The sequence below is a fragment of the Nycticebus coucang genome, chromosome 6, assembly GCF_027406575.1.
Source record: "Nycticebus coucang isolate mNycCou1 chromosome 6, mNycCou1.pri, whole genome shotgun sequence".
Taxonomy (NCBI): domain Eukaryota; kingdom Metazoa; phylum Chordata; class Mammalia; order Primates; family Lorisidae; genus Nycticebus; species Nycticebus coucang.
In genome coordinates this window covers 44,297,609-44,321,435 of record NC_069785.1, presented here as the reverse complement: position 1 = coordinate 44,321,435, position 23,827 = coordinate 44,297,609, and the positions used below count along the sequence as shown (strand labels likewise).

The window sequence follows — 23,827 nt, the reverse complement described above, 5'->3', positions numbered from 1 at the left end:
GGTCTTACTTTGGCTCACTGCTTCTCATACTGGTCTTGAACTTCTGAGCTCAGATGATCCACCTGCCTTGGCCTCCCACAGCGCTGGGACTACAGGCGTGAACCACCACGCCCGGCAACTTTCTAATGGGTAATAATCTCAAGAAGCACTTGCCAGTGTTTATTTTCAACCTCCTTTCTTTGGAAAGGAAGCCCTTCTCCACTTCACTTCAGCGTCATAATATATCAAATCTGACTCTGCTGCTCCTCTTTTTCTCTGAAAGCTACGACTAGTCTATCTCCAGAGATGATTATTTCTCAGATAAATTAGATTTTTATTTATTATTCATACCTAGAATTTATCCACATCATTTTATCAGTTAGGCTTAAAATACTGCTTAGTCTTAAAATAGTCAATAAGTTTGCTTCAGTGAACCAGACGTCTTTTTAGGTTCATGTTGTTACCATCATTTTTTTCTGCTTCATTAGGCATTTTGTGATTATTAACAGAGTCTTTGAAAAATGTTAACTAGCAAGTTTGGGGAAAGTTCAGTTCTGTGTTAATGGGATGCTGCTTTGCTTCTTTCTGAATTTTTGAGTTATTTTCATTTTGGAGTGAGGATCTAGGGTTCATGATTGGGAAGTAGATGTTTTCCATCATACCTTATCAGGGAAGGTGCATCATTTGTGTGTGTATATAGAATTTCTATTTTTTTTATATAGTTCTGAAAATGATGCTTTAATGTGGCAAGATGACATAAAATTGAAGTTGGTAGAAAAATAATAAAGAAATAGGAACATACATTTAAAGAAGGAGAAAAAATAAAGTGTTAGTATGAAGGAAGCAAGTCCTGTACCATATAAAGCATATCAATCATGTGTTGTAAGAAAAATATATATGAAATGTGTTCAGAATTTAGAATACATGGGAGAGGTTCCAAATTGGCAGCCAAAGAAGGCTTTATGGAGGAAATATCCTACAATCAAGTCTATAAGGAATGTAAGTCTGGGAACAAGGGCTTTCCCATTTCAGACTGGAGTAGAGGCATGGAAACCTGCATAGCATGAACTCTGAGAACACTGGATGAATTTCAGCATGCTGTGCGAATGTAATATGCACCAGGATTAAAGTAGTTAGAAGTAAATGACCTGAAGAATTTTTCATTACTTTCATTGAACATTAGACAATGTTTTGTTTGATTTCTGTACACATTAAATTAATTCTTGGTGTGTTTTGGCAGTGACTGTTGAAGTGAAGGGTCCCTATGAATACCTCACACTTGAAGACTATCCCTTGATGATTGTAAGTGACCTTTTATTTTTTAACCTCAACATTGAATGAGGTTTGCTTGACAGGTTGTCCACATTTTGTGGGAATATTCTTTTTTAAAGATTTGTATATGGCTGGGCACGGTGGCTCACGCCCATAATCCTAGCACTCTGGGAGGCCAAGATGGATGGCTTGCCCTGAGCTTACAGATTCGAGACCAGCCTGAACGAGAGCGAGACCCTGTCTCTAAAAAAAAAAAAAAAAAAAAAGAAAATAGTGGGGCATTGTGGTGAGCACCTGTAGTCCCAGCTATTTGGGTGGCTGAGGCAAAAGAATTGCTTGAGCCCAAGAGTTGAAGTTGCTATGAGCTAAGATGCCACGGCATTCTACCCAGGGCTATTGAGTGAGACTGTGTCTCAAAAAAAAATTTTTTTTTTTCTATCTACATAGTTTAGAAAATGTTGCTTATTAGTTAGACTGGGAACTTGAGAGGGTAAATGTGCCCTTGTGTGTCTTGTTTTCTTATTTGTAAAATGAAGGGGTCAATAACCTGTGGATTTTAGACTTGGGAAGTGCTTCAGAGATTGTCTCAGTCTCACATTCTCTGCAGGATCCATAGCAGGACGCTTACTGCTTCCCTGTAGTTTTTGGTCCCACTTGGAGTAACCATGTGATGAAACATCCTCCTACTTCACTGTGTGCACCTGTGTGCATGTGCATGAATGTTTTTCTTTAATCTATTTCAGATTTCCTGTCCTCACTCAGTCATGCCTTTTTCCCTCTCCTGTGTTGTCAAGTCATTTATATTATATAACTTTATGTTATCTACTTTTTTGAGACAAAGTTTCAATTTGTCACCCTCAGTGCTATGATGTCACAGCTTACAGCAACCTCAAGCTCTTAGGCACAAGGGGTCCTCTTATTTCAGCCTCCTAAGTAGCTGAGACTATAGGGCCTGCCACAACGCCTGACTCACTTTTATTTTTAGTAGAGATGGGGTCTCGCTCTTCCTTAGGCTGGTCTTGAGCTCCTGAGCTCAGGCAGTCCACCCACCTCAGCATCCCAGAGTGCTAGGATTACAGGCCTGAGCCACTATGCCTGGCTTACACTATATAACTTTAGGTTGTTAGCTGAAAAAGCTCTTTCATACAGGAAAACAGTCACTCATGAAGAGAAATTTTCATTGTCTTTCTCTGCTCCAGAGGAGATAATTCTTTCCTGTTAGTATTAAACTCCAGAGAAATAATTATTTTTAAATGGAGTTTGGAAGGTATATATTTCTGTAGTTGCTTCAAACTATACATTGATTCTAAATCTAGGTGCTTGACTCCTTTCCCTAATTCTTCTTTTTATCTCTTATTCACTTTGATAAGTTGTTTTTTGGGGTTTTTTTTTGATAACAGTTTTTTATGGTGATGTGTATCGTGTATGTCCTGTTCGGTGTTCTGTGGCTGGCGTGGTCTGCCTGCTACTGGAGAGATCTCCTGAGAATTCAGTTTTGGATTGGTGCTGTCATCTTCCTGGGAATGCTTGAGAAGGCTGTCTTCTATGCAGAATTTCAGAATATTCGGTACAAAGGAGAGTCTGGTATGTAACCAAAAAAATGTTTGCCAGTTTGAGTGATTGGCAAAAGAGATGTGTGAAAATTTTCCTAATGTTAGCAATCATAAAATGAGTTTTACTTTCAGATTATTTACTAGACTAACTTAAGCAAAATCACTATGATTATGACTTTTATTTCTAATCTCATAATTTATCGGTTCAGTGGTGTGAGTAATTTTACTGAAATATCCTCATAAAGGTTATGAGTAGACTGTGTTGGGTATGATTATTATCATCACCAAATCTCAATTGCCTTTGATTTCTAAGTCATCGATATATACCTAAGATAGAAGGAAAGCAGTGCCAATTTAATTATAAGATGGCATTGGCTGTAAGACACACCTTATTTCAAAGATGTTAAAATGTTGGGTTAGAGTTGATATTAGTAATATCAAGAAAAAAAGAGGGTACTTAACGGTTTAATAAGGTAAACTGGGGGCGGCGCCTGTGGCTCAGTCGGTAAGGCGCTGGCCCCATATACCGAGGGTGACGGGTTCAAACCCGGCCCCAGCCAAACTGCAACCAAAAAATAGCCGGGCGTTGTGGTGGGCGCCTGTAGTCCCAGCTACTCGGGAGGCTGAGGCAAGAGAATCGCTTAAGCCCAGGAGTTGGAGGTTGCTGTGAGCTGTGTGAGGCCACGGCACTCTACTGAGGGCCATAAAGTGAGACTCTGTCTCTACAAAAAAAAAAAATAAATAAAATAAGGTAAACTGGTAATAGCAATAGTACTGAAATTTTTGTAATCAATTCTTTCTTATCAGAACATGTAATTAGTAATAATTGTTGCAAGATATACTTATTTGATCTTTTATAAGTCTTAAAAATAGATGTAAAAATAAATTAAAAATTACACGCACCGACATGTGTACACGAGTGTGTTTTGTACTTTTGTGTAGTTATATTTCGTTTTTGAAAATGGGGGGGGATTCCTTGATGGTACAAGCTATCCAGATAGATGGGATGAGGTATTTTGTTAAGGTTTTAGTGAACTTGGGGGGGTAGGCTGGGGAGGGACCTGAGTTGAGCACCCCCAGATTGCCATATGTACCCATTACTAAGATTGTAAGTGGTATCACCTTGTGTAAAAATTGCACAAAAGTTACTCCGTCTTAGTAAACCTTATTCTGAAGAGTTGTTAGAGATTTATGTTCTGGAACAGGAATCAGGCCTGTTGCCTAATCTAGGTAATTGTGTAATTTCTTCCTTTCTTTTCTCTCTCTTCTTTCTTAAGTCCAAGGTGCCTTGATCCTTGCAGAACTACTTTCAGCAGTGAAACGCTCACTGGCACGTACACTGGTCATAATAGTCAGTCTGGGATATGGCATAGTCAAGTAAGTATTCACTTTCAATGTGGAAGAGCAAATTAAAATACTGATGAAATGGAAACAATATTGCAGGTTCCCATGTGGTAGTTCTGAATAGTTGATTAAAAAAAAAATTCTGAAATAAGAAAAAGTATCTGAAATTTTGTAGTATTGTAAATGTTGGCAAAATGTTAGTGTTTCGGGTGGTGCCTGTGGCTCAAAGGGGTAGGGCGCCGGCCCCATATGCTGGAGGTGGCAGGTTCAAGCCCAGCTGCAGCCAAAAACTGCAAAAAAAAAAGTAAAAAAGAAAAAGTTAGTGTTTCATTTCACTTCTTACAAGGAGCAGCTGCAAGAAAACCTACAGTGTAGCAGTAACATTGAAACACCAAACTTAAATTTATAATTACTTTATTCCTCTAAAATATTTTTGCAAGGTGGCGCCTATGGCTCAGTGAGTAGGGCGCCAGCCCCATATACCAAGGGTGGCGGGTTCAAACTTGGCTCTGGCCAAACTGCAACAAAAAATAGCTGGGCACACGTTGTGGTGGGCGCCTGTGGTTCCAGCTACTCAGCAGGCTTAGGCAAGAGAATCGCCTAAGCCCAACAGCTGGAGGTTGTTGTGAGCTATGACGCCACAGCACTCTACCGAGGGTGACAAAGTGAGACTCTGTCTCTAAAAAAAAATAAAAAATAAAATAAAACAAAATATTTTTGCAAATCAGATTTTTTTTTTTTTCAGTTTTTGGCCAGGGCTGGGTTTGAACTCGCCACCCTTGGTATATGGGGCTGGCACCCTACTCCTTTGAGTCACAGGTGCCACCTGCAAATCAGACTTTTTATGGGAAGAGCATTCTTGTACTCTGAAAAATATTTTTTTTTATTGAGTATCTTATGTAGGTATTCTTCTAGGCCCTGGGGATACAGCAAGTTTACAAAACGCTTAGAGTTTACATTTGTGGAGGGAAGGGACAGAGACAAAATTTAAATAAGTGAGTAAAATATTTAATATGTTAGAGAAAAGAGCAATGGAGTAGATAATTTAGGGAAAGGGGACAGGAAGTGGTAGCAGGAGCTGGGGCTTACAATTGTAAATAGGGTGATCAAAGAAGGCTTTAGTTCACTTAATGACATTTAATCAAAGACCTTAAAGAGATGAGAGAACTTTGTGTATATGCGGAGGAAGAGAGTCTGAGATGAGTGTGGAAAGCTCATTAGGAGCTCTCTGGGTTGAGAAGAGATTTCTCCAGACAAAGATTAGGATATGAAAGTATAAAACTTAATTTTGTCTTCTTAGAAGGAGAGAGAGAGTGAAAGAGGAAGGCAAAGAGAGAGAAAAGAGAACAGGGAGACAGCAGGGCATCCCAAAGAAAGGAAAAATGCCAGCAACTGAGGCCAGGGCCTTGTAGTATTTATGGGGACAAAGAAGAAGAAAATAGTGATTGTAGTCAAATTAACAGGGTACTGTGAACACTGTATCCGTTTTTTTCCCTCTGGCAGGATAATAAGCAGTTGCCTTTTCTGGAGGCAGACTTACAATAGGTCTTTCTGATCCTGTTAGTGATTCTGCCCTTGAGACAAGATTTTGGGCAGAGTCCAAGGCCTGACACTTGCCCATTATTAAGGCTATGTAACAGATTCTAAACTACAGTGAGCTGGTGAATGTAAAGAGAAAGATTTACATTTCCTTTTTGTCCACTGGGCTCCTCTTAGATGTGAAAATGTAGCTCCAGGGCGGTGCCTGTGGCTCAAGGAGTAGGGCGCTGGCCCCATATATGGGAGGTGGCAGGTTCAAACCCAGCCCTGGCCAAAACCTGCAAAAAAAAGAAAAGAAAATGGAACTCCAGGTGCTGCCAGCTAGAGAGAGAGAGAGAGAGAGAGAGCGAGCGTGCGCGTGCGCACATGAGCCAGTGAGCATGGAGAGAAATTGATTTTAGCCCTTACTGAAAAGCTTGAGTTAATAATTATTCTGTTATTTTGGTATGAAGACCGACCATCCTTTCAGTGAGATCAGATTCTGTGTATATTTTGAAGGTAGAACCAGTGGAATTTGCTGATGGATCAGATGTGTGATGTGAAAGAAGAAGAATCAAGGATGATGCCTGCTGTTTTGGTCAGATCAAGTAGCAGGATGGAATTGATATGTACTGAGTTTAGGAAGACCTTAGATGATGTAAGTTTGGAGTTCAGTTGGATATCCAGGTGGGGAAAACAAAAGGGAGAGGTTGGGGCAGAGATGAAAGTTTGGGAGTGATTGAGACGTAGATGTTATTAAGTCAGGAGACAGGGTGTGATCACTAAGGAAGTGAGTATATACAGAGAAAAGTTCTAAGAACGGGGCCCTTGAACATTTTCTGTTATTTACATGTCTATGACATGGAGTAGAGTTAGCAGAGGAAATTAAAGAATAAGCAGTGAGTTGGGAAGCTAACTGAAGACTGTGACTCAAGAAGGAGTAATTAATTGTATTGAATGTTCCTGATAGGTCTAGTAAGAGGATTGAAAATTGACTACTTGGAAAGTCTTAGTTACCATAACAAGAACAGTTTTCGTGAAGTGGTAGGGACAAAAGCCCTATTGGTGAGCCCTCAAGAGAGAGTAGGAGGAAGGGAATGGAGTTAGGCAGGTACAGACGGTTATTTTAGGGAGTTTTGCTATAAGTGAGATTAAATGATGGGGGGGTTAATTTTTTCGATAAATTCATTTAAAGTAGTTCTTTGCTTTAAATGAGATTAGAGGAATGAGTTTTAGTTCTTAGTATTTATTTAACAAATATTTGAGTGCCTTCTATATGTCAGGAAGCATTTCTAAGATGGGGGAAGGAAGATTCTTTGCTCATATGGAGCTTTTCCTGGTGAATATCAAAAAATGTAAGAACAAATATTAGTGAGACTTAGACAGACATGATTTGAGGCAGTGCATCTCAAAGTGTACAACTACAAAGAATCATGGAGGGATTTTGTGAAAATGGAGATGAAAAATGGAGTCTACCAGGATTTTGAATATTAAGGATCTGAGGCTTTCCTCCTTCAGGCAGAGGTTGCTCAGAAGACTTTGAGCTTATAACTATGTTGTTTATTTAATAAACTGCAATAGAATATTGCTTTTTGAGAAATTGCTAAAATTCTTAGATTAATAATGATATTGTGGTTATTTTTAAGCCCATTTTGTGGCTATTGAAATAAAAAGAAAAAAAGTCCTCATCTGTTAAAGACATAAAAACATGCTGTTTAGGATTTGCTTCAAGATAATGTGAAAGGATGGGAAGAGGATGGTGCTATGCATTGGGAAGAATTAGCCATATGTTGATGATTGTTGGGTTTATAAGGGTTTATTCTGTTACTTTTGAATATGTTTCAAAATTCTATATAATAAAGTTTTTAAAACTGCGATAACTAGGGACCAGATCTTAAGTTCTAGTATTCCCTGTCTTGTTTTAAGGCCATATATATATATATATTTTTTTTTTTTTTGAGACAGCATCTCACTTTGTCACCCTTGGTAGAGTGCATGGCATCATAGCTCACAGCAACCTCAAACTCCTGGGCTCAAGCCATTCTCTTGCCTCAGCCTCCCGAGTAGCTGGGACTACAGGTGCCACAACACCATGCTATTTTTTAGAGACGGGGTCTTGCTCTTGCACAGGCTAGTCTCAAACCTGTGAGCTCAGGCAGTCCATCCACCTCAGACTCCCAGAGTGCTAGGATTACAGGCCTGAGCCACTGTGCCTGGCTAAGGCCATTATGTTTTTAAGAGCTTTTTTCCCACAGGTGAATCAAGTGTATATTGTTTATCACTTTAAATTGTTGGCCTATATTAATTAACATATGTTGCTCTTACTTAGCTTACACATGTATTGGGGTTTGTTAAGTTTATACTCAACTGTCTCTTCCTCTTTAGGCCACGCCTAGGAGTCACCCTTCACAAGGTTGTGGTAGCAGGAGCCCTCTATCTTTTGTTCTCTGGCATGGAAGGGGTCCTCAGAGTTACTGGGGTTAGTACTACTTACTCTGAATTTCTATGGTCAGTTCACTTATATTGTTTCTGTCTCAAGAGTGTGAATTGGAAATGTCTGTGGACTTCTTCTCTGTTTTCCCTGATCACCTTGGGGTTCTCAGTTTCAGAATGAACATATAGTTCAGTTTTTCTTTTTGATCTGTTAGAATTTTATAAATTTAATGTGTGACCCAAAATGAATGCTTTTCTACCTGTCCCCAGATTGATAATTATTTAGTTCCCCCTTCCAAGCAGTGGGCTGTCATTCTTGTGTGAGTGGCAAACATTGGAATCATGTACTTAATCTAATCTTAGGTAACAATGTCCTTTGCTTAACCAACACTTGAATTTCAGAGACTTCCATAAAGTGCAACTTACTCATTTTCACACCATTCTTGAGGATTGCATAATTATTCCCTTTGCCAGGGAAGGAAATTAAGAGATGAAAGTGATGAAGAAATTTATGTTATAGCTGAATTAATGTGAAGAAGTAGGCCTCCTTAGGCCATTCAAATTAATTTTCTTATTTATTTAAAAATCAGATTATTTAATAACCTATTAGAGTCAAGGTGGTAAATGCTATAAGCTTGGTCTTGCCCTCAAGAAATCTGGACTTAGTTAACTTTTGTACTAAATTCCTCTTAAATAAAAGCCTCTGTGGATACAAATTTGTTTTTCAAATCACATGATGCTTGGTATGTGATTTCCTTAGACTTTAAGCACCTTTAACCCTCTGTCAATTTCATTTTCTTTCTTCTGCTGTTGTAGTATATTTCTTATCGCTTGGCTCTGATATTAAACCTGGCCCTCTCAGCACTTGATGCCTGTATTATATTATGGATATCCTTTCAATTATGCACTGGTGATTGGGGACTTTGGGTTATATAAAAAGCATTTTATATATAAACTTGTGGAAACATACAGTATAATTTTTCAGACAGATAATTGCTTTACATTTTGTTTCAGACGAGCTCTTTTTTTTTGAGACAGAGTCTCAAGCTGTCAGCACGAGTAGAGTGCTGTGGTGTCACAGCTCACAGCAACCTCAAACTCTTGGGCTTAAGTGATTCTCTTGCCTCAGCCTCTCCCAAGTAGCTGACACTACAGGTGCCCGCCATAAAGCCTAGCTATTTTTTTGGTTGTAATTGTCATTGTTGTTTGGGAGGCCCAGGCTGGATTCGAACCTGCCAGCTCTGGTGTACGTGGCTGGCGCTCTAGCCGCTGAGCTACAGGTGCTAAGCCCAGGCGAGCTCTTGTTTGTAAAATTCTATTATACAGTGTGGCCATAGAGTTTTTTTTTTTTTATGTAGAGACAGAGTCTCACTTTATCACCCTCGGTAGAGTGCCACGGCCTCACACAGCTCACAGCAACCTCCAACTCCTGGGCTTAAGCGATTCTCTTCCCTCAGCCTCCCGAGTAGCTGGGACTACAGGCGCCCGCCACAACGCCTGGCTATTTTTTTTTTTGGTTTGCAGTTCAGCCGGGGCCAGATTTGAACCCGCCACCCTCCGTATATGGGTCCGGTGTCTTACCGACTGAGCCACAGGCGCTGCCCAGCCATAGAGTTTTAATTTAAAATTAAATTGCCCACGAACTCTGTGGTCACCCTGCATTACAATTCTGGATATCAGTAATTCTTTGTTTTGTTTTGTTTTTTTGAGGCAGAGTCTCACTTTATTGCCCTGAGTGGAATGCCGTGGTGTCACAGCCCACAGCAACCTCAGACTCGTGGGCTCAAGTGATCCTCTTGCCTTAGCCTCCCAAAGTCGCTGGGACTATAGGCCCCTGCCACAACGTCTAGCTATTTTTTATAGATGGGGGTCTCAAATTTGCTCAGGCTAGTCTCTAACTCCTGAGCTTAAGCAGTCCACCCGCCTCAGCCTCCTAGAGCACTAGGGTTACAGGCGTAACCCACCGTGCCTGACCATCAATAAGTTTTAGTATATGATACAGTAATTTTTTAAAATTATGAGCAGAGCCTTTTTAGAGTGGCAGCCAAAATCACAATAATAGGAAATGATAGGATGGAATGGAGAATTATAAACACTGAAACTTTTTTGGTGTGGTCACTTCATAACATGTATTTTTTTTTATACTAGAACTAGAAACTCAGTGATAATTACCTTTATGGTAGTTAGCAGCATGTGTTATGGAATTGAGGTTGTCTTTAACAGTGTATGTGAAATGCTTATATTCTATGTGATGGTTTGTAAGATGGGAGGAATGATTAGGTGTTGTCAAGTGTTCTTTTTATTTTCTTTCAGTTCAAATGCAAAACCATTCCAGATGATTACATAAATGCAGAATTGTGTGCTGTTTCTTCCCTGTACCTATCTAGACATCTGTTTTTCACCACCTCTTTTTCTTTGTCTGCAGGCCCAGACTGATCTTGCTTCCTTGGCCTTTATCCCCTTGGCTTTCCTAGACACTGCCCTGTGCTGGTGGATATCCTTCTCGTTGGCTTTTTTGATGACGATCCAGTTTCTCCTCTTAGAGATGGGTTTTCACTGATCTTTCTGCAAAGAGGGTTTTTTGTTTTTTTCTTAAATCAGTTTTGTTGATTACTTCTTAATCTGGGGCATAGTGTATGTTAAGTCTTAACAACCTGAGAGTTCAGGTAAGCAGTTTTATTTATGTTTTCTTTATTTTGTTTTGTTTTGAAATCACATCATAATATTGGTGACTGTGGATGAGCAGAAATGCTTCTGGCTTTTTTCTTTTAAATGAGCATTTCACCTTGATTTTGCACTTGTTCTTTGTATACCTAATCACTGTATTAGAATCACTGGCTACTCTGGTCCTGCTCTTTCTTTTAGCCTCTGGCAATTACTAAGTGCTTTGAAACTCTAGTAAATTTTAGAAAAATTTTTATCTGTGAAATGTGGTTTTAGGAACAACAGTGGTTTGACCGTTCTGAAACTCTGCTTAGAATTAGCACATCCCAACACTTGCAGGTTGAATGTTTTGTTCCCTCATTCCAAAGCTGACTTGGAATTGTCTGAAGATTTCCACCATTCAGAATAAATATTATTTATTTCTTTTTTTTTGCAGTTTTTAGCCAGGGATGGGTTTGAACCCGCCACATCCGTTATATGGGGCTGGCGCTCTACTCACTGAGCCACAGGTGCTGCCCTAAATATTATTTCTTTATAGCCAAAAGGAAGAATGATTATCAGTAATTATATATGATATAATAAGCAAATAAGAAACAAGTTTCTTTTTAATAATCTCTTTCTCCTGTTCTTAAAAATTAAAGGTTTATTTATTAGGGGCTTGGGCTGTTGGGTAAAGTACTCAAGATTTTGGATATTATCTTTTTGCAGTTATTTTTAATTTGTTTACAGTTTTTTTTAAATATATTTGGTCTTATTTGTAACTATGCAGTATTACTGACTTCATAGATTGTGATTGTGACTATTGCAAAAAGCTTGATGTGAACAAAATTTTAATTTTGTGAATTTGAGTGGCCTGCCATATGGCAAAGAATTTGAAATTAAAATGGCTGTTTGAAATTAAAATATCCTGGATGCAAATGGCCAAAGATTTTCTAGATCAGTATCTTTTCAAGTGTGTTTTGTGAACCTCTATGTCCAGGTGTGTCCAGCGGGCCACATGCAGATTATTTGAGATCTGTTTTGCTTATCTGTGGTGTCAGATATGCAGAAATTGTGCATAGACCTTTTTTTCTGCTCATCAGCTTTTGTTAACGTTTGTGTTTTTAATGTGTGGCCCAAGACAACTCTTCTTTCAATGTGCAGCTGGAAAAAGAAAGGTTGGACACCCCTACGAGTCTACAGGTACTGGGAGGAATAGAGAGGAAGGTGGGACTGGGCCATGCAAGAAGATAATAAAGGACTAGGTAACAGCAAAGGGCAGCAAGTGTTAACCCCCTTATTTTATGTTTGCTCCTTATAGCAGACATTGTGTTTAGTAGTTGTCACTTCCCGTCCTTTGTTTCTCTGGCAGTTTCTTCTTGGGAATAATATTCTGAAAATGGACAGTCATTGCCTTTGTAACCAAATTTAGGGTGATGCAGGCAGCTGGTGGCAGGTTCCTAAAGATGGCATGAGAGAAATTCTAGTATAGATGTCTAGAAGGATGCCTCGGTGCCTGTAGCTCAGCGGTTAGGGTGCCAGCCACATACACCAGAGCTGGCAAGTTTGAATCCAGCCTGGGCCTTCCAAACAACAATGACAACTACAACCAAAAATAGCTGGGCATTGTGGTGGGCACCTGTAGTCTCAGCTACTTGGGAGGCTGAGGCAAGAGAATCGCTTAAGCCCAAGAGTTTGAGGTTGCTGTGAGCTGTGACATCACAGCACTCTACCGAGGGCAACAAACTAAGACTGTCTCAAAAAAAAAAAAAATAATAAATCTGGAAGGTTGTAAACATGGTTGTATTATGACCCTAGACTGGATTAGCTGGGAAACATGAGAACAGAGCTATCCACCTTAAAGGAAGAGAGAAAGTGATGTTAACTCTTTGTCCCTTGCCTGTTAATCATTTTCTTTTCTCTTCATTTCTCTGCCCTTTCTCTACTTGTTCTTTTCATCATTTTTGTTTCTCTACAAAGTCTTTTCCTGTCTTTATTTCTCGGCTTGGTGCCTGTGGCTCAAGTGGCTAAAGCGCCAGCCCATACACCTGAGCTGGCAGGTTCGAATCCAGCCCGGGCCTGCCAAATAATAATGATGGCTACAACCAAAAAATAGCTGGCGTTGTGGTGGGTACCTGTAGTCACTGTCTTTATTTCTCTTTTTTATATTTTTCTTATTTTATTTTGTGCATTCATCTTTTATCTTGGATCTGTCTTTTCTTCAGTGTCTCATCAAAAATGATGAGTTTCTTATTTTTGAGGTATTTGTGGTAATTAAAAAGCTATTAACATAAGGCCTCTGCAATCCATAACTTTATTAGTATGACCCCGGATTCTAAAGAAATCCGAGAATAATTTCCTGAACGTTGAATTCCTTGACCTGCAAACACATATTTATTAGCCTGACTCAAACAATGAAGCTATTAAAACTTCGGAGGAACATTGTAAAACTCTCGTTGTACCGACATTTCACCAACACACTTATCTTGGCAGTGGCAGGTAAGTCTAGGATTTTCTTCCTGCAGTTTAAGTGTGATCTGTTTAGAACAGCGATTCTTGACCTGAGAGGCCTTGGGTGGGCATAGAAAGTTTTGTGTATTTCACTTGGGAAAAAGGTTCTTAGTTTTTGTCAAATTCTCAGAAAGATCTATGGTTTTAAAAAAGGCAAGAACCATTTTATTTATAATAGCTGAAAATCAACCTCATGTAATTTCAGCTCATAGTTTATCCCTTTCCTGTCTCCATTCTTTTTCTGAGGCATTCTATTTCTGGAGGTAAGTTAGCAGTGCCAAGTAGCAGTTAGATTCCTTTTAGAAGATATTACCACATGTTTATTTGGTTTTATTAAATAGCTACAGAATTTTAGATCAGAGTACATTTTTACATACGTCACTAAGCATACATAAAATACAGACATCAGGTAGATAGCAGCCAAACTAGGCTAATGTGCCTGCCTCTTGGTCCTTATGCCAGCAGTATAGTGAGAACGGATTTATAGTTGGAACCAGCTCTTCTGTGTTGTAGTCATTTTATCAATGATTTTTTAAAAAATCTGAGCAGCCAAAAATAAAAAATAAAAAAAAAATCTGAGCAGCCAAAGAAAAATTAGTATTACTATACTAAAGATAAAAGAAGGAAAAAAAATAAGGAAGAAATTATATTGATAGTTGGAAAAAGTCATATTTCCAATACCTTCTGTTTTAATTCTGAGGGTTACTGAAGTAGCCAGAGGGCAAATAAAATTGCTACAAAACTCTTCTTTAAGTTAGCACAGAAAAGATCGACAAGAGTATGTATCTGTCATTGGGCTTTGCTGATAGTAGGTGTTTAGTAAATATGTATTGAATACATTTGTTAATACAACTGATAGAAAATGATGATGTATTGAGGCTCAGGGTGTGTAGAAGTCCATTTAACCAGAAGTAGTAGAATGTAATTGGGGATGTAAACCAGCATTCATATTCTGACCACGATTTTCATTTACTATTAGCATCTATTGTGTTTATCATCTGGACAACGATGAAGTTCAGAATAGTGACGTGTCAGTCGGTGAGTTATAAATACATACATTTATGAATTGTGTGCTATCTTTTACACAGATAATGATGTTGATGACAGTAGTAAGTTTCTTGTAAGCTGTGCACCTTATGGGAAGTCAGGGCTATTTTTGGAGAGAACTATGGAGAATCCTCAAAGATCTATGGTGTTTGTGTGACTTTGACCCTGTCATCCCATTACCTAGAAGAACAAAAATCATTTTACCACAAAGACATCTGCACTAGAATGTTTTTTGCGGCTCAATTCATAATTGTCAAGTTGTGGAAGCAGTCTAAGTGCCTGTCAACCCATGAATGGATCAACAAACTGTGGTACATGTATACCATGGAATATTATTCAGCCATTAAAAAAGATGGAGACTTTACATCTTTTACATTTACTTGGATGAAGTTGAAATACATTCTTCTTAGTAAAGTATCGTAAGAATGGAAAAATAAATATCCAGTGTACTCCACACTAATATGAAATCAATATAAACAGTTGCATGCTCTTAAGAACAATAAAACACTAATACAGTCCAGTTTGGGGGTAAAGGGAAGCGGGAGGGGGGGAGGACATTGGCAGAAGGAGGGAGGGCATGTGGTGGGATCTCACCTAATGTGCACATTGTGAGAGTGTATAACATACCTCCTGGATAAGGGGCTCTTCTACAAATGGAACTTTACCCTGGAGGTGAGAACAATGTAACCTAAAAATTGTACCCTCATATGTACCCCATATTAATTTGATTTAATTTAAAAAAGAAAAAGAAAAAAAGAGATTAGGGCTAGTGCTCCACTTTGAGGATTATAATACTTCCCTCCTCCCAAGTATTCTGTTTTATCATGGTGCTTGGTATAGTAAGTGGTATGGTACGGTAGTTGCTTTTTTGTTTTATGGCTATATATTCAAGTATTGGGGGAGAATTTTGTAAGTGATAATCATAGCCTGTCATGGTCTTGCCTTAACTAAAAATCTTGACCAAGAAGTCATGAAGTACTGTATGTGTGAGTCATCATCTGAGTTGAAACTATGTCCTTAGGATCTCAGCTCAAAGACTGTAGCAATAGGATTCCTTTGGAGGCAGCTATGGCTCTATTTTGGTAAAAAGAAAGACATGAAAATTATAAAATACAACAACTTAGTGTTATTTTCGCTTACCTTATATAAAAAATTTCCCTAAGGACTTTTAGCTATGATGAAGCTTTGATAAATGTTCCATTCAGTGGTGCCTTCTCTTTAACAACAACAATGCCTCTCTTCCTACAAAGGAAGAAACTATGATCATTCACTTTGTTTCCCTAGCATTTAGTACTGAGCACATATCAGGCTCATGGCAAATGTACCTCAAATTAATGAATAAGTGATTCTTGTTCTATGCCAAGGGCTTTGTGAACAGAGGGTTAAGATCATGTATATAAATGTACTTTCCCCCTTATCGTAGGACTGGCGGGAGTTGTGGGTGGATGATGCCATTTGGCGGCTGCTGTTCTCCATGATCCTGTTTGTCATCATGATTCTCTGGCGACCATCTGCAAACAACCAGAGGTTCTGGAGCTTTTTTTGATTTACTTTCCTGACCATTAAAGGGCATTTCGTCAATTAACAATGGTACATTAGGGGACAGTGTCAGGGCTGTGTCATATAGTTGAAGGAACACAGGGCCTGGAATCAGAAGAACTGCATTCCTGTCTCAGCTGTCCTTTTAACTTGCTTAGCGATTTTGGCATGCTTCCTCTTTTCACCACTCTGTTCTTAGTTTCCTCTCCAAATAATAATGAGAAATGAAATGAAGTGATATAATATCAGGTGCCTTTCTTTTTTTTGTTTTTTGCAGTTTTTGACTGGGGCCAGGTTTGAACCCACACCTCCGGTATATGGGGCCTGCAACCTACTACTTGAGCCACAGGTGCCGCCCTAAGGTGCCTTTCAACTCTGACATTTCCTTATAATATTGAGGGATACCTTGGAGATATTGTGGGTTCAGTTCCAGGCCATAAGAGCGAATATTGCAAAAAAGCGAGTCACACAGATTTTTGGTTTCTCCATGCATACATGTTATGTTTACACTACACCGCAGTCTGTTAAGTGCTCAATAGTATTATTTGTTTTTATTTTTTATTTTTAGTATTTTTTTAAACATACATCATTCCTTAATTAAAAAATACTTTATTACTACAAAACATTCACACACAGACACAAAGTGAACACATGCTATTGGAAACATAGTGCTGTTGACATTTGCCTGACTCAGGGTTGCTATAGACCTCCTATTTGTAAAAATTGCAGTATTTGCAAACCTCAATAAAGTGAAGTGCAATAAAATGAAGTATGCTTGTATTTATTTAGTAAATAAAGGAGGTAGATATATTATGTCACTTGTAATGAGCATCTCCTGTGTAGTATCCAGAAGGAAAGAAAAATTTCTATATTCAGAAGCCCTGTTTACTTTATAATAATAGAAAGAATAAAATGAAAACTTACATGATTTTGAAATTTAAAATTCACATGTGAATTTGATTTGTCTGACTATAGGAAAATATTAATTATTTAAGAACTGCCTTTTTGTGAATATCCATTATCATTACCCTTTTTTCTCCTTTTACATTTAGGAAGTTAAGAGCTTAAACAATCACACTACTAAAGTAAGAAAAAGGAAAGGTGGTATATAACTATGATCAGACATAGCAATGAAAGATTGGGAAAGAAAATAGGAACATCCTTTTACCCCATGAAAATAGACTTGTTGTCTTTTCAAACTATACATTTAATATAGGTTCATTAAAAAAAAGTCAAACAATGGAGAAAAACCATGAAAGAAAATGACAGAGATTTGAAACCACACTATTCAGAATGATCCTAGACATTCTGGGGAACCATCTATTACTTACTGATTACTTGCTAGCTCTGTTTGTATTTAAAAGTTTCCCTTCCTCAGTTATTTAAAAAAAAAAAATTATTAATACCTTACCTTCCTTCTTCCTTTATCTCCTTTTTCTTTTAAAACACTGCTCCATTCCTCATGACTTTGTTAATTCCTTCTGACATAACTAGTTTAAGTTGCATACATTCATTTTTACGTATGGCATAACATTACATAGTATATAAACAGTACAGTTAAATTAACTTCTTCCCCTAATAGTGAGCATCTGGGCTGTTCCAGTTTGAGATACTCGAGGATCCTCAAGACTACCCATTTGTTTAGCAATTGAGTACTACAACTTGTGGGACTCAGCATGCAATTGTACTTACAGCTAAGATTTATTACAACAAAACAATGTCAGCAAGGAAAAAGAGTCTGGAGAAATCGATATTTTCTTTTCTTTTTTTTTTTTTAACGAATGGATTGATTTTATTGGAGCATATGGTTTTTTCTTGTGTGTGTGTGTGTGTGTGTGTGTGGTTTTTGGCCGGGGCTGGGTTTGAAACCACCACCTCCAGCATATGGGACCAGCACCCTACTCCTTGAGCCACAGGCGCCGCCGGATATTTTATTTTCTTATGTTCTCTCCCTCTTCTGAATGAGAACATCCAGTGCTTACTGCTTTCCCCAGCAGCAAAAAATGCAGTGACACATATACATTGTTTCTATCAAGGAAGGCCCATTAGACACTCAGCACTCAAGGTTTTTAAAGGAGGGTGTACCTCCTCCCAGCCAGGTATATGACAGTATGCACATAGGATTGCTAACCTGGGAAGCTTGCCTGAGTCTTAGGAGTCCAGAGTTTTTATTGGAGCTTAGTCACATACTACCCTCATGGCTGAAATTTAGTTTTCAACCCCTACAGGAAGTCTGGCTAATACCTTATTGGGTTAGTTTTAGTCTAACATAGTGTTCTTTCTTGCCAAATAATCTTCCAGCCTTATTTCTGATTCTTGTATTATGTTGGCTAGGCCTTCCTGTATAATAATGAACAGAGTCAATGAGAGCAGCCTCCTTCACCTTATTCTGACTTTAAATGCTTCTCAAATATCATCATTAGCTATCATATTTATTGTGGAATTTTGTTAGTTACCCTTTAACAAGTTACAGATGTTCCTTACTATTCTTAGCTTGTTAAGAGTTTTTATAATGAAAGGGCAATTTAAAAATGAGATAGAATGAAAATAGTAGGTAATAATAAAAATGGAAAGTACAGTGTGAGGTCAAAGCTAAAGCATTGTAGGAATTACCTGTCTGGCAGCTGCTTTGCCGAGTTTCTTGGAAGTTGTGAAGAGGAGGTTTCTGAGATGTACCAGAGCCAGAGATCAGGCCTTCATCTCATTTAGAGGTGTGGTCTCTCTCTCTTGCAAAGGCTGAAGTGCAGTCATAATACACTGTAGCATCAAACTCCTAGGTTTAAGAAATCTTCCTGCCTTAGCTTCCCAGATAGCTAGGACTACAGGGACGTGCCACCATCCCTGGCTAATGAAAACTGAGATTTTTTTTTTTTTTTGAGACAGTCTCACTTTGTCACCCCCAGTAGACTGCTGTGATGTCATAGCTCAGAGCAACCTCAGACTCCTGGGCTCAAGTGATTCTCTTGCCTCAGCCCCCCAAGTAGGTGGGTCTACAGGCACCTGCCACAACCCCTGGCTAGAGGAGGAGTCTCACCAGCTCAAGCTGGTCTCAAACTAGTGGGCTCGGGTGATCCGTCCTCCTTGGCCTCTCAATACAAGTACTGGGATTATAGGCATGAGCCACCATGCCTGGCCGAAAACTGAGATTTTAAGCTACCTGGTACACACAAAATTAGGCTTCCTTTCTCTTAACTCCTAATTTGAAAGCTGATATTTAAAATTAAATGAGAATTTACTTAACTGTGTGATACATCCTTATAAAAGAACATGACTGAATGTTTGCTATCCTACAGTTCTAAGCACTCTTTGTAATGATTTATTTACTTTTCACAAAATACCTCTATGAGTAACATGCTATTTATCCCCTTATTGACAGATGAGGAAACTGAGGGTGTAGAGTAACTTATCAGAGGTAGGATGCAGCTGAGCCTGTACTTATAAATGTGACACTGTCCTGCTTCTCTCTTGCTAATGCAGTCTCATCTTAAGAGCTTTCCAAAGGGGAAAAGTTATTTTATTCATTAAACTGATTTTATGAATCATCATAATTGGAGTTCCAACAATTAGTTTTGTAGTAGTTTTGGTAGCTTGCTGATTTTTCCTTCTGTTCTACCTTTGTTTGGTCAGGTTTGCCTTTTCACCATTGTCTGAGGAAGAGGAGGATGATGAACAGAAGGAACCTATGCTGAAGGAAAGCTTTGGTAGTGATAAAATTCACCTTTCATTTGTGCTTTATATATTTCTTATATGAATACGCTATTTATTATTTTATAACTATTGTTCCTTAACTTGGTATGAGGTGGTGTTAGGGTTAAGAGAAAATAAGGATGTGAATCTTAAAATGAAGCCATGGTAAATTCAGTAAATTACTGTAAATGTTCAGTTTATTTGCTAGAAATGAGCTGAAAATTTAGCTTTGAGCTTCCCAATATAAATGTAAAGGTGGAGAAACATCTGTTGTGTAAGTCACAAGTGTCATGCAGCTTGAAATAAGCTTTGAATCAATTTTTTCAGTCATTGCTGGTCTGTTGACAAAGTTAACCAATCTAAATTTTTTATTCTTCAGAAGGAATGAAAATGAGAAGTACCAAACAAGAACCCAATGGAAATAGTAAAGTAAACAAAGCAGTAAGTGTGACCTTTTTTCCTTTTTGTTTTGGTCTTTGTCCTGTTTTCCAGTCCTTGGTGGAACTCAGTTGTTATACACAGGCCTTGATGATTTTTGCACATATGTTATGATTAAGTTTGCTTTTTAAATCCTTTAATATGTATTACGTTTACATATTTAAAAACAGGTAGCAAGTAAGTCTAAGATCTAGACCATTTAACTAGATGGTTTGCTACACTACTGTAAAGAAGTACCAGACCAGTCTTATTGTTATAGTTAATATTTTTTATGAATGAAGTCATAGCCTCCTCATCAATAACTTACGGGTTTTTTTGGAGTTTTTGTTTTATTAAGACCAAGATTTTTTTTCAGTCAGGAGATTGTTTTATTAGAACTGGGCCTTCGCTCTACAATAATGGGCTCTAGAATTTATCTCAACTTTAAGGCAGAAAGCCTGCATGATGTAAATTCTAGGTATCAGACCAATGACAGGAGAACGTTTAAGGATATAGAATGTCATTTTACATTTCTGCTATAGGGTTTATTTTTGTTTTTTTGAGACAAGTCTCTTTGTCACCCTGGGGTAGAGTGCTGTGATGTCACAGCTCATAGCAACCTCAAACCCTTGGGCTCAAGCGGTTCTCTTGCCTCAGCTTCCCAAGAAATTGGGACTACAGGCACCCATGACAATGCCCAGCTATTTTTAGAGGATATCATTCAGTCCGTGGATTTGTATATTCTTCAACTTCTGTGCTCAAGGGATTCTCCAGCCTCAGCCTCCCAGAGTGCTAGGATTACAGGCATGAACCACTGCACCTGGCCCCTGCTATAGGATTTTAAAAACTAAACTATGCAGTCCTATCCAGAACAGTTAGGCAAGAGAAAAAAATAAAAGCCATCCACATTGGATGTTAAGTTGTCCCTGTTGCAGACAACATGATCTTATATGTAGAAGACCCTAAAGACTCTACCAAAAAACCATTAGAACTAATAAACAAATTCAGTAAAGTTAAAGGATACAAAATCAGCAAACAGAAGTTATTAGCACTTTTATGCACTGACAATGAACTATCCAAAGAGAAATCATGAAAAAGTCCCATTTATAATAGCTACACAAAAATAAAATACCTAGGAGTAAACTTAGCCAAGGAGCTGAAAGACATGTACAGTGAAAACTATGAAGCACTTATGAAAGAAATTGAAGAATGATATCCTCTGTTTATGGATTGGAGGAATTAATATTGTTAAGATGCCCATCCTACCCAAAGTGATCTACAGAGTGGAATCTCTATCAAAATTCTAATATTTTTCACAGAAATAGAAAAAAAAAATCCTAAGATTTATTTGGAACCACAAAAGACCTTGAATAGCCAAAGCACTCTTGGGCAAAAAAAACAAAGCTTAAAAGCATCATGCTAGTTGACTTCAAAATATACTGCAAAGTTGGGCGGCGCCTGTAACTCAAAAGAGTAGGGCGCTTGTTCCATATACTGGAGGTGGTGGGTTCAAACCTGACCCCAGCCAAAAACTGCAAAGTTATAGTAATCAAAACAGTACTCACATAAAAACAGATAGATGAATGGAACAGAATAGAGAGCCCAAAGATAAATCCTTACATTTATGGTTCACTGACTTTTGAGGAAGGTGCAAGGAACACAATGGAAAAGGAATATTTACTTCCATAAACAGTGTTGAAAACACTGAATATCCATGGGCAGAAGAATGAATCATACCCTTACCTGCATGTAAAAATCAACTCAAAATGGATTAAGGACTTAAATGTTAGACCTAAAACTATGAAACTACTAGAAGAAAATATGAGATTGGTCTGGGCAGTGATTTTTTTTTAATATAATCTCAAAAGTATAGGCAATAAAGCAAAAATAGAGAAATGAGATTACATCAAACTAAAAAACTTCTGCACATTAAAAGAAACAATCTGCAAAATGAAAAGACAATCTACAGAATGGGCAAAAACATTTGCAAACTATACATTTGATAAAGGGTTAACATCCAAAATAAGGAGCTCAACTCAATAGCAAAAAACAACCCAATTAAAAAATGAGCAATGAACCTCAATAGGTATTTCTTTTTTTTTTTTTTTTTTTTTGTGTGGTTTTTGGCCAGGCCTGGGTTTGAACCCACCACCTCCGGCATATGGGACCGGCGCCCTACTCCTTGAGCTACAGGTGCCGCCCTCAATAGGTATTTCTTTAAAAAAAGAATGGCCAATTAGATACATGCAAATATGCTTATCATCACTAATCATTAAGGAAATGCCCCTCATTACTCATCATCAAGGAAATTAAAACCATAATGAGATATAACCTAACCCCAGTTAAAGTGGCTATTATCAAAAAGACCGAAGATAACAAGTATTAGTAAGGATGTAGAAAAAGGGAACCATTTTACACTGTTGGTGTGAATGTAAGTTAGTACAGTCATTACAGAAAAGAATAGGGAAATTTCTCAAAAAAATTAGAACTACAGTATGGTCCAAAAATCCCACTACTGGGTAAATGAAATAAAATTAGTATGTCGAAGAGACACCTGCACTCCCATGTTCACTGCAGGATTATTCACAATCCCCAAGATAAGGAATCAACCTAAATGTTTATCAGCAGATACATGGTTAAAGAAAATAAGATAAACATACACAGTGGAATACTATTTGGTCTGGAAAAAGAAGGAAATCCTGTCTTTTGTGACAATAGGAATGAACCTGGAAGACATGTTAAATGAAATAAGCCAGGCACATAAAGACAGATACTACCTGATCTCATTTATATGTGGGATCTAAAAAAGTTGAACTCATAAAAGAAAAGGGTAGAGTGGTAGTTACCAGAGGCTGAGGGAAATTCAGGAGATGTTGGTCAAAGGTATTTTTAAAAATTAAAAAAAAATGTTATTTGACTTTTTTTTAATTTTATTTATTTTTATTATTAAATCATATCTGTGTACATTAATGCAATCATGGGGCACCATACACTGGTTTTATAGACCATTTGACACATTTTCATCACACTAGTTAACATAGCCTTCCTGGCATTTTCTTAGTTATTGTGTTAAGACATTTATATTCTACATTTACTAAGTTTCACGTGACTTTTCTTTCGGTCCCATTTGTTATGTGAATTTAGTACTTTAGAGTTATAAAAGACTAAAGATTTTAAGACCTTCAGATACCTACTTGAGATATATAATGTGATTCATTTTAGTAACAACTGATATTTGTATGTTCCCAGCAGGAAGATGATTTGAAATGGGTAGAAGAGAATGTTCCTTCTTCAGTGACAGATGTGTAAGTTTTTGAATCCACCAGGATCATATTTAAAAATTAGTATGACTTAAAAAAAATAAATTTTAATTGAATGAGCTAAAGAGCATACTGAGAATACAAGATGTTGAAAAATAATTTAAAAATTAGCAGTAACAGCCAAACAAATATAATTGGGATGCATCATTCATATGACATTTCTGCTTAGAAAGATTTAACTTATAGTAGATCTTGCTAAAAACAATGGAATAATTCTTTTGAAATTTTTGAGTTCCTCTTCAGCGTGATAATTTTAATGAAACATTGGTCCTAGGACATTGCAGAACATTTTTTTTTTTTTTTTTTTGCAGTTTTTGGCTGGGGCTGGGTTTTTGAACCCACCACCTCTGGTATATGGGGCCAGTGCCCTACTCTTTTGAGCCACAGGCACTGCCCAACATTTTCTTTTTTTTTTTTTTTGAGACATTGAGTCTCATTATGTCACCCTCTGTAGAGTGCTGTAGCGTCACAGCTCATAGCAACCTCAAACTCTTGGCCTTAAGCGATTCTCTTGCCTCAGCCTCCCAAATAGCTGGGACTACAGGTGCCCGCCACAATGCTCAG

The 23,827-nt window shown here is 37.9% G+C and overlaps 1 protein-coding gene across 5 annotated transcripts in view; it reads left to right on the top strand.

Annotated features, from left to right (window-relative positions):
• TMEM87A (transmembrane protein 87A) overlaps positions 1 to 23,827 on the top strand; it is a 56,576-nt gene that overhangs the window by 27,709 nt on the left and 5,040 nt on the right. Inside the window, exons 8-18 of one of the 5 annotated variants that reach the window (XM_053593637.1) lie at positions 1,220 to 1,281; positions 2,652 to 2,835; positions 4,082 to 4,181; positions 8,052 to 8,145; positions 8,916 to 8,991; positions 13,137 to 13,241; positions 14,233 to 14,291; positions 15,724 to 15,827; positions 19,467 to 19,540; positions 19,909 to 19,967; positions 23,193 to 23,248. In XM_053593637.1, coding sequence (XP_053449612.1) covers positions 1,220 to 1,281; positions 2,652 to 2,835; positions 4,082 to 4,181; positions 8,052 to 8,145; positions 8,916 to 8,991; positions 13,137 to 13,241; positions 14,233 to 14,291; positions 15,724 to 15,827; positions 19,467 to 19,540; positions 19,909 to 19,967; positions 23,193 to 23,248 — 973 coding nt within the window. Of the gene's footprint in view, positions 1 to 1,219; positions 1,282 to 2,651; positions 2,836 to 4,081; positions 4,182 to 8,051; positions 8,146 to 8,915; positions 8,992 to 10,524; positions 10,598 to 13,136; positions 13,242 to 14,232; positions 14,292 to 15,723; positions 15,828 to 19,466; positions 19,541 to 19,905; positions 19,968 to 23,192; positions 23,249 to 23,827 lie in introns of all 5 variants that reach the window. The other 4 variants (XM_053593636.1, XM_053593634.1, XM_053593635.1 and 1 more) reach the window with 4 other exon arrangements.